At 50.5% G+C, this 10,384-nt stretch overlaps 1 protein-coding gene across 1 annotated transcript in view; it reads right to left on the bottom strand.

Moving 5' to 3' along the window:
* The window catches only part of HRH2 (histamine receptor H2), a 30,075-nt gene extending 20,312 nt beyond the window's left edge, over positions 1 to 9,763 (bottom strand). Inside the window, exon 1 of the mRNA XM_021698517.2 lies at positions 8,688 to 9,763. Coding sequence (XP_021554192.2) covers positions 8,688 to 9,763 — 1,076 coding nt within the window. The remainder of the gene's footprint in view (positions 1 to 8,687) is intronic.
* Between the last annotated feature and the right edge of the window lie 621 nt (positions 9,764 to 10,384).

Below are 10,384 nucleotides of genomic sequence, written 5' to 3' on the forward strand. Positions count from 1 at the left end.
CATTAAACCAGATGGACTTAAAAGATATATACGGAATATTCTGTCCTCAAACAGCAGAATACACATGCTTTTCAAGTGCATATGGAATATTCTCCAGGTTAGATTACATGTTAAGCCACAAAACAAGTCTCAATAAATTTAAGAAGATTGAAATCACTGTTAACAATAGAGAACAAACTGAAGGTTGGAGGGAAGGTGGGTGGGGGATGAGCTAAATGGGTGATGGGTATTAAGGAGGGTGCTTGTGGTGATGAGCACTGGGTGTTGCATGTAAGTAACAAATCACTAAATTCTACTCCTGAAACAAATATTACACTATATGTTAACTACTAGAATTTAAACAAAAATTTGAAGGAAAAAGAAAAAGATTGAAATCACATCAAGCATCTTTTCTGACCACAGTGGTATGAAACTAGAAATTAATTACAAAGAAGAAAACTGGAAAAATCACAAATATGTGGAGATTAAGCAACATGTTACTAAACAGCCAATGGGTCAATGAAGAAATCACAGGGGAAATTAAAAAAAAACAACAACCTTGAGACAAATGAAAATGGAAACACACAATCCAAAATCTGGGGGATGCAGCAAAAGCAGTTCTAAGGTGGAAATTCTTAGGGATACAGGCCTACCTCAAGAAACAAGAAAAATCCCAAATAAATAATCTAACCTTACACCTAAAGAAACTAGAAAAAGAAGAACAGATGAAAGCCCAAAGTGAGTAGAAGGAAGGAGATAATAAAGACCAGAACAGAAATAAATGAACTAGAGACTAAAAAAATTAGAAAAGATCGATGAAAATAAGAGCTGGTTCTTTGAAAAGATAAACAAAATGGACAAACCTTTAGCTAGACTAATCAAGAGAAAAAGGGAAAAGGCTCAAATAAGTGAAATCAAAAATGGAAGAAGAGAAGTTACAACTGATGGTGTAGAAATACAAAGGATTATAAGAGACTGCCAAGAACAATTATATGCCAACAAATTGGACAAACTGGAAGAAATGGATAAATTCCTAGGAACATACAATCTTCCAAAACTGGACCATGAAGAAACAGAAAATCTGAATAGACCAATTACTTTACCAATTATTAAAGAGATTGAATCAGTAATCAAAAAACTACCCCCTGCCCCCCCAAAACTCCCAACAAACAAAAGTCCAAAGCCACACAGCTTCACTGGTGAATTCTACCAAACATTCAAAGATTTAATACTTATCCTTCTCAAATGCTTCCAAAAAGTTGAAGAGGTGGGAATACTTCCAAACCCATGTTAAGGCCAACATTACCCTGATCCAAACCCAGACCAGGACACTACACAAAAAAAGAAAATTACAGGCTAATATCCCTGATAAATGTAGATGCAAAAATTGTCAACAAAATATTAGCAAATCCAATTTAATAATACATTAAAAGGACCGTACACCATGATCAAGTGGGATTTATTCCAGGGAAGGAAGCATGGTTCAATATTTGCATATCAATCAATGATGACACACACACAAAAGTATAAAAGTCATATGATCATCTCAATAGATGCAGAGAGAGCATGTGACAAAATTCAATATCCATTTATGATAAAAAAAACTCTCAACAAAGTGGGTATACGAGGAACATACCTAAACATATTAAAGGCCATATATGACAAACCCATAGCTTACATCATACTCAACAGTGAAAAGCTGAAAGCCCTTCCTGTAAGATCAGGAACAAGACTAGGATGCCCACTCTTGCTATTTTTATTCAACATTATATTGGAAGTCCTCGCCACAGCAGATAGGAAAGAAAAAGAATTAAAGGCATCCAAATTGGAAAGGAAGAGTAAAACTGTCGCTTCTTGCAGATGACATGATAACGATATACAGAAAACCCGAAAGATTCCACCAAAAAACTGATATAAATGAATTCAGTAAAGTCACAGGATATAAAATCAATATACAGAAATCTATTGCATTTCTATACAGTAATAATGCAGTAGCAGAAAGAAAAATTAAGAAAACAATCTATTTAGGGGCACCTGGGTGACTCAGTCAGTTAAACGTCCGACTCTTGGTTTCAGCTCAGGTCATGATCTCATGGGTCATGAGATCAAGCCCCGAGTTGGGCTCTGTGCTCAACGTGGTGTCTGCTTGGGATTCTTTGCCTCTCCCTCTGCCTCTCCCCCCACTTGTATGTGCATGTGCATGCGCGTGCTCTCTCTCAAATAAATAAATAAAATCTTTTAAAAAAAGAAAGAAAACAATCTCTTTAACAACTGCATGAAAAAGAATAAAATACCTAGGAATAAATTTAAGCAAGATGGTGAAAGACCTATACACTGAAAACTATAAAATACTAACAAAAGAAATTGAAGAAGATATGAATAAATGGAAAGATATTCCATGCTCATGGATTGGAAGAATTAATATTGTTAAAATGTCCATACTACCCAAAGCAAGGCACAGATTCAATGCAATCCGTATTAGAATTCTAATGGCTTTTTTCACAGAACTAGAACAAATAACCCTAAAATTTGTGTGGAACCACAAAAGACTTTCTCTAGCCAAAGCAATCTTGAGAAAGAAAAACAAGGTTGGAAGTATGACACTCCCTGATTTCAAGCTATACTACTAAGCTCTAGTAATCAAAACAATATGGCATTGGCATAAAATTAGACACATAGATCAACGGACCCAGAATAGAGAGCCCAGAAATAAACTCACACCAACCCCTAAGCAGTGGTGGGGCAGGACTCACACTGGGGCTCCCTAGTTCCACCCCAGAAGCAGACCACCCCAACAGCCTTGTGGTGTGACGGCCAGGCACAGAGGGTAGAGGTGACAAAGTGGCCAGTGGAATTCCAGTGTGCCGGGGGGTGCGGCCAGGGCCCTTCGTTGGGGGTGAGCTGCTCCAGGCACCTTCGCAAAAAGCACCAGAAAGGCTCTCAAGAAATGTTGGAATCAGTGTGCCGAAAGGTTAGACTACTTTAGAATCCAGATGATACAGGGAAACAAATTTGGGCTCTTAGCTAGGCAAGCTATGGGAAACTTCCTGCCTGAGCAACACTCCTTCTTAGGAAGAGTGTGTGCACGGCTCATGGGGCTCTTTCACTCCTGTGGGTACTGCAGCTTCATCTGCAGAGGCTGGGCTTGGAGCAGCAGATGAAGTCAGCCCCGCACTCCCCTGCACCCCCGACCTCTGGCCAAACCATGACATGCTGTGGAGGCCTAACGGACAGCATCGGGTTGTCAGGAACTGTGGACCCCCCTCCTCCCCCTCAGAAGCTCACTTTCTGTGTCCTTGGCACAAGTGACCTCACCTCTCTGGGCTGGTGTGTAACACAGCCAGGGGGAGGGGCCAGGTTACTGTTCGCGGCCTCTTCCCTCTCCAAGACTGATTCAGAGCCTGTGGTTGGGGTCTGTTGTGAGGCCTGCCCCGACACCACTGTTTGGAGGGAGGCCCGCTGTGATGTCCAAATTAGAAAGGGGAACCAGGGATTTCTGAGCTCCCACTAGTTCCTGCAACTTCCTCACTGAGTTTTGGTTTCCTGATCTCTGAAGTGGAGGCAGTATTATTTACCTCTTAGGGCTCTTGGGGACCTAAAACTAGATATTCACTCATGCATTCATTCAACAATATTACTGTGCGTATCCTAGGAGGGATACAGCAGTGAACAACACAGGCATGGGCCTGCCCTCGGGGAGCGTGCCCTCGGGGGTACAGACCTGAAACACAGAGAATGCATCAAGAGGAATAAGCCAGTCTGGGCTGAGGCCAGGGGGCGTGGAGGACAAGGCCTGGGAGGTCAGGATAAGAACTTGGGAGCATCAGGAGGGACGGCGCATAGTCCCACTTCCACGTGGAAACCTGCTCTCGGGCTGCAGAAGGAGAGCAGGTAGGAGGGCTCTGGTGGACAGCTGCCACGGGACCTCTGAGGAGAAAGCTGGCTGGAGGGGTGGGGGCCCCCTGGCCTCCCTTTGCACCCCTTCTCCCAGGGTCTTTCCTGATCTCTGGCTCCAGCCTCCAGGCGCTCTGCAGGAATGCGGAAATGCCACGCCCACGAGCGACTGCTGATACTCCAGGTGCTTATGAATATTATCTCCCCGCCCTGGGAGATTACCCAGAGCAAGCCAGTGTGTGGGAAAAGGACCCAAGAGCCCTGGGCAGGGGCCCAAAGTACTGGGTTCACCGGCCCCTCCTGAGTTGGCCGTTGTGCCTCAGATAAGTCACTTGCTTCCCAGTGATCTTAGTTCCCTCATCTGGTATCAGTGGGACTAGCACCGAGTCTGGACTAAATTCCAGTCCAGACAGTGTTTTACTGTAGAAAGACCCCAAGCTTTAGGGTCAGACAGGCTCAGACGGGAATCCTTGCTTGGATTTGAGGCTATGTGGTCCGACGCTGGCCACTTTGCTTCTGGAAGCCTGCAGCTGGCTGGGGGCCCACACTTTGAGAAGCACTGCCCTAGAATAACATCCCTCAGGGAGGACAGCCTCTGAGCTGCTCACTTCTATGCCCCAAGCAGGGCTGGGCTTATAGCAAATCCTTGCTGGGTGCCTGGGGATCCTGGGCTCGGAGTGGTCTGTTTTGGCTGTGACTGAAGTGGGTGGAGGGCGGGTGTGGGTCAGGGGATGTTGGCAAGAAACAGATCAGGAGGAGGGTAGGGCTTCTAATGCCAGGCAAGGCGCTGGGACTTGGGGTCGCTGAACATAGTCCCCAGAAATGTCCACATCCTCATTGCTGGAACCTGAGCACGTTACCTTCTGTGGCAAAAAAAAAAAAGGACTTAGTAGATATGATTAAGTTAGGGAATGTGGGATGGGGAGATGATCCTGGATTATCCTGGTGGTCCCTAAATATAGTCACAAGAGCCCTTCTAAGAGAGTGGCAGGAAATTTGGCTACAGATGGGAGAAGGAGTTGTGACAAAGGAAGCAAGAGGGGCAAGATGTGAGAAAGGGCTCATGAGCCAAGGGGAGCAGGTGGCCCCCGGAAAAGGCATGGAAAATGCACGGAAAGAGATTCTCCTCTGAAGCCTCCAGGAGCAACCAGCCCTGCCAGCACCTTGGTCTCAGACTCCTGACCTCCCAAACTGTAAGGGAATCCATCTGCCTTGTTTTTGGCCATCGAGTATTACAGCAGCCCTAGGAAATGAATGCAGGCCGATATCCAGCAGGAGCGGTGGAGGTCACTGGGCGGGGCACATGGCCAGAGAGGTGACAAGGGCCACTCTCTCCGGGAGTCTCCCCTTGGCTGGTGCCACCATGCCCCTGACCCAGCCCCACCCTGCCCCAAGGGCAGGCCCAGTTAGGCCCTTCAGAATTCTCCACTCAGAGCGACGCCTCCACCACCACCCCCTCCCCCCGCCCCAGCAGGGATAAGGGCCTTCGGTCAGGTCAAGGCTGATTTTTGTCCCCAGACGGAAAGCAGAAAGGACATGTTATCAGTCATCAGGGAAGCTGGGAGCCAACCTCATGGAGGGCCACACGAAGCCCTGATGCCCTGGCAGTCTCAGTGGGAAAATCAACCTCTGGCTGTTCATGGCCTCCTTCACCCCCCACCCAGGCCCCCACCAGTCCAACTGGTTCACCATCCTCCTCTGCCCAACCCCTCTGCCCACTGTTTCCGGGGCCTGGAGGACAGAGCACGGCCATGGCCACACAGGACGTGTGCTCTGAAGGCCCTGGCTCCGTGGCTGCCGTGTGTGACCCAGGCAGGCCCAGCCTCTCAGCTGGCCTCAGCCTCATAGCCCCCCCTCCCAGGGTGGCCATGAAGATCGGAAGAAAAGGTGGGCATTCATGGTCCACAGTGTGCCCCGCACCCAGAGGACAGCCAATCAGGGGGGCTGCTATTTCTGTTGTTGCTCAGAACGTGGCTTTGGCTGACTCACTAGCTTGTGTCACTTGGGTAATTTATCTTTTCTGAGCCTCAGTTTTCCCATCTGTGAAGTGGAGCTTAAACAAGCGTAGGGTTGTGGGGAAAGTGGAATGAGGTCATAAGTCCAAAGGGTCCAGTACCACCCTGGATGAATAGGGTGTTTTCCTGTCTGCATTTAAGGCTCAGCTTGGAGGTTTGCTCCCTGGGATGGGCTCCCTGGGCCATGAACCGCCTCCTCTGGGTGCCCAGCACACTGGGTTTCAGTCCTTGGCACGTGCTGCACCGAGCTGCTGCCCATCTACTCTTAAACTAGACCATGAGCAATGACAGGTGGTGAGACCTGGGGTGGGGGGCTTGCTTTATTTCCCTTTGCACCCTTAGCACCCAGCCCAAGGATGGGGATAGGATGCCCACAGAATGATTATACATGGAAACAATGGCCAACGTGTATAGCGGGCACCTAGTGGGTGCCCGAGTAGCGTCAGCTGTTGTTGCTAAGTGCTTATTGAATACAGTTCCCTACGGACTAGGGGTGAAGGCAGCCTCTTCACCAGGGGGTCACACAGGTAAGAGCAGCGGGAAGTGGCATGCATGACTAGACTGAATCATGTCAACAGCCTTCTACGGGGTCTACCCTCTGTGCTTTGTTCTTTGTTTTTTTTTTTTTTTAATATTTTATTTATTTATTTGAGAGAGACAGAGATAGTGAGAGAGAGCTCGAGCAGGAAGGAGGGGGAGAAGCAGACACCCCGCGGAGCAGGGAGCCCGATGCGGGGTTTGATCCCAGGACCCTGGGATCATGACCTGAGCCGAAGGCAGAGGCTTAACCATCTGAGCCACCCAGGCACCCCTGTGCTTTGTTCTTTGTTTGCTTCGTGATCTAACTTAGCTTTGTGCTCGAGGCTGCTTCCTGAATGGGGGAGGGAATGGGGAAGGACACGGTCAGAGGGGGCCTTACCCATCAGGGCCGGATGTGGAAGGCTCCAGATCTCCATTTTGGAGAGACATTGCTCGGTGGTTTGGAAGATGGATTTGAGAGGGAGAGTCTCAAGGTTAGGAGCTGGAGGCAGGAGCAATGAGGCTTGTTCCAGAAGGCTGGCAGTGGAGGGGTGGAGGGCCCGGGACCCAAGTCTATGGCAGGACACTCCACACCTGGCTGCTGCAAGGACCAGAGGGGACATGAGGCCCAGGGGTCTGGCTGGGCAGTTTTGCTCCCACAACGCTCCACAGGGACCAGAACCCAGAAGGTGTGGGGCTGCGGCATCCGCCCAAGCTTTTCTCGAGTCTGATGCTCAATTATTGAGAGGAGACAAGTGTCCCATTGGGGCTGTAGAGCCTGTTCACATCTCTTGACTCACGTGGGCATCAGGCAACCCTGGGAGGTGAGCAGGGCAGGCTGCATGAGGACAGACCCCACCCCCTACGAGATGAGGAAACAGAAGCCCAAGAGGGGCAGGGACTTGCTCACACCAAGGAGGGAGGGAGAACAGAGCTGAGAGCGGGGCTATGCAGTTGACTTTCCATGCCTGTGCATCAGAACAAATGCCCAAAATGTCATTCTGCATCCTCGGGGCTCAGCACAGTTCCCAGCATGTGGTGGGAAGTTGATAAAGGTTTGCAAATGAATGGACAGACGGACGGACGGACGGACAGACGGATGGATGGGGGGGGGTTGGTCACACAGACCTGCATTCTGGGAGGCAAAGGCATGGTCTGTGGGAAGAGTAAGGAAAGCAACATTTGTTGAGCACTTTCACGTGCCAGGCGTTCTACCAGCGCCTTTCACTCAGCCCCCTCCGCAGCTAGAGTGCCCACAGACCGGTCAACGTATTCTCCATGCTGTGGGTGAGCTTCCTCAGCGCCACTCAGGTCTCTAGTGGGGTTTCCCTCAATACCCGGCATTGACTTTGCCATCAGTGCATGTATCTACATCTCATTCTGATCCTGTTTATTTTTTCAGCCTGGATACCTCTTGGGGGTAGAATCCTGGGGCATCCTCTCTCTCGCATCTCCTGTACCCCAAACATCCAGTGCTCTCCAAGCCTATTTTTTTTTAATAGCCTCCTAGATTTTGCTCTATTCCTTTCTCCTCTCTCATGGGCCAGTGCACATCCCCCTTCACCGATGGCCCCATCTCATCCTTCTGGTCCACGTCTTTCCGGGAACCAAAGCTCTCTTTCCAAAGCACAGAGCTGCCTGGCTTTCCTCCACCCTTGCTTCTAATCCTTCCATCTTCCCCTGAGACCAATGGTACAAGGTCCAAGCCCCTAGCCTGACCTGCAAGGCTCTGCCTTCCCAATTTGGCCAGCCCTCTTTCTCCTCTGACCCGAGCACCCCTAGCATAAGAGCGGGTGCATCAAAGGGGCTCAATGAACGTGGACCGAGCTGGGTTTGCAGTTACTCCCCCGGCGGCAGCATCAGTGCCTGGCCATTTGAGGGCTGTCCTGGAGAGCTTGGGTGAACACCTCACATGACTAACCAAATGGCAGAGTTGGGCCTCGAACTTGGGATTCCCGATTGTAAGGACAACGTAGCTAGAATAAAGGGCCCACAAGTTCTGGAGTCAGAGATCTCTGTCCAGGTCCCAGCTGTGTGGCCCTGGTCACGCGCTCTGAGATTTAATGTGGTCCTTTAAAAATGGAAGTCAAAGTGTCTACCTCAGGGGGCCGTTGGGAGGATGGAACAACATGAGGTTGGCAAAGTGCTCATGAAGACTTCCCAGCACAAAATGTTCGACCAGCACCTGGGGAACGACCGCCACCTTCACGGTCGCCATTACTGGGATCCCCCTCCCCGGGGCACTTGTCCCGCACACACACACACACTCAGGGCGGTTACCTGTCTGAGGCTCCCCTCGGGGCTGTGACCTCTGTCCCACTCCACACCTGCAGCTTCAGGGGCTTCTCTTCCTGCTGCATGGGTTCTCGGCTTTGGTTCCTGGTCAGCTGAGAGCTGCCAGCCCTCCGAGTAGTCTCCTGGGCACTGTGGCTGGTGGGCCCGCAGCGGAAGAGCTGCTGGTATGCCGTGCGGAAGTCTCTGTTCAGCGTGGCGTACAGGATAGGGTTCAGGGCCGAGTTGGCATAGCCCAGCCACAGAACAACGGCTTCAATGGCCTCGTTGATGTCATCATCCCCTACCAGCCCCCGGTAAACAAACACGGTAAAGTAGGGGAACCAGCAAATGATGAAGGCTCCCATCACGGCGGCCAGTGTCACTGTGGCTTTGTGCTCCCCGATGGTAGCCGCCTTCCAGGAGCCCATGTGATGGATCCTCTTGGCCTGATCCCGGGCAATCTTGAAGATGCGGTAGTAGGTGATGCACATGACCAGCAGCGGCAGGTAGAAGGTGACCAGCCCATCCACCAAGCCGTACACCAAGTTGACCTGCACTTTGCACTTGGGGATGGTGTGATTGAAACTGCTGTTCTTACTCCCGCTGTTCCACCCCAGATGGATAGACAGGAAGGACAGGGTGATGGAGATGACCCAAATTAAGACAAGGGAGACAGCCACCCGGACTGGGGTGACCAGCACGGGGTAGCGCAGGGGGTCCGTGACAGCGCAGTACCGGTCGAGGCTGATCATGAAGAGGTTGAGGATGGAGGCCGTGCAGAGCATCACATCCAAGCTGGTATAGATGTTGCAGAAGACCTTGCCGAAGCTCCACTTGCAGGATAGCTGGTAGAAGGCCGAGAAGGGCAGCACCAGGAGGCCGAGGAGCAGATCGGTGATAGCCAAAGACACAATGAAGCAGTTGGTCAGACTGCGGAGCCGGCGGGTCAGGCCCACAGCCAGGCAGACCACCACGTTGCCGGCAATGGTGATGAGGATGAGGACAGTGAGGACCACGCTGACAGTGATCTTGCATGGGGGAGAGTCCAGACAAAATGAAGAGGCTGTGCCATTAGGTACCATCCTGGGACCCTACGGCTCCGTCCTCTGCCGGCGGACCCTGGCCACTTCTTGCCCAGCTTCCCAGTGTGTCAATTATGTCAACCACTGGGCTCTAGGCTCCCAATGGAGCCAAAAGAAAATGTCCAAATGTGGGGAGGTGACAATGACTGCCCAGTGCCGTTTTCCTAGAAATAAATAAAGCAGTCTCCTGGGAGGTATCGAGCATGAGTATGAATGAAGAAGAGCAAAAGGAGAAAGCTCCTGGTTAAAATTCCAGTCCTCAAATCACCCCCTGCTGAGCCAGCTTCCTCCAGGGACTGGAGCAGGTCTCTACTCTCCAGGTTTTGCATAGAGAGTGAGGCACTGGAGCATGTATCTGGAGGTGGCTTTCGTTTTATTCGGGAGGGATCATGTGGATATGTGGCCGCATCCTTCTCCATAGCTGGTGGAGGCTCCCACCCATGTGATGGGGGTCAGGGACTGCTGCATCTGCCTCTTAGGACCACTGGCAAACAGGAGCTGAAAACGCAAGCATCCAGTGTTGAACACTTTGAAATCAGACCAAGAGCATGACCAATGCGAGATGAATCCTTCTAGACCTTCTACACCTTGACCTCCCTGGGAGACACCAGGAGGCACAGG

Source organism: Neomonachus schauinslandi, chromosome 7, assembly GCF_002201575.2.
Source record: "Neomonachus schauinslandi chromosome 7, ASM220157v2, whole genome shotgun sequence".
NCBI lineage: Eukaryota > Metazoa > Chordata > Mammalia > Carnivora > Phocidae > Neomonachus > Neomonachus schauinslandi.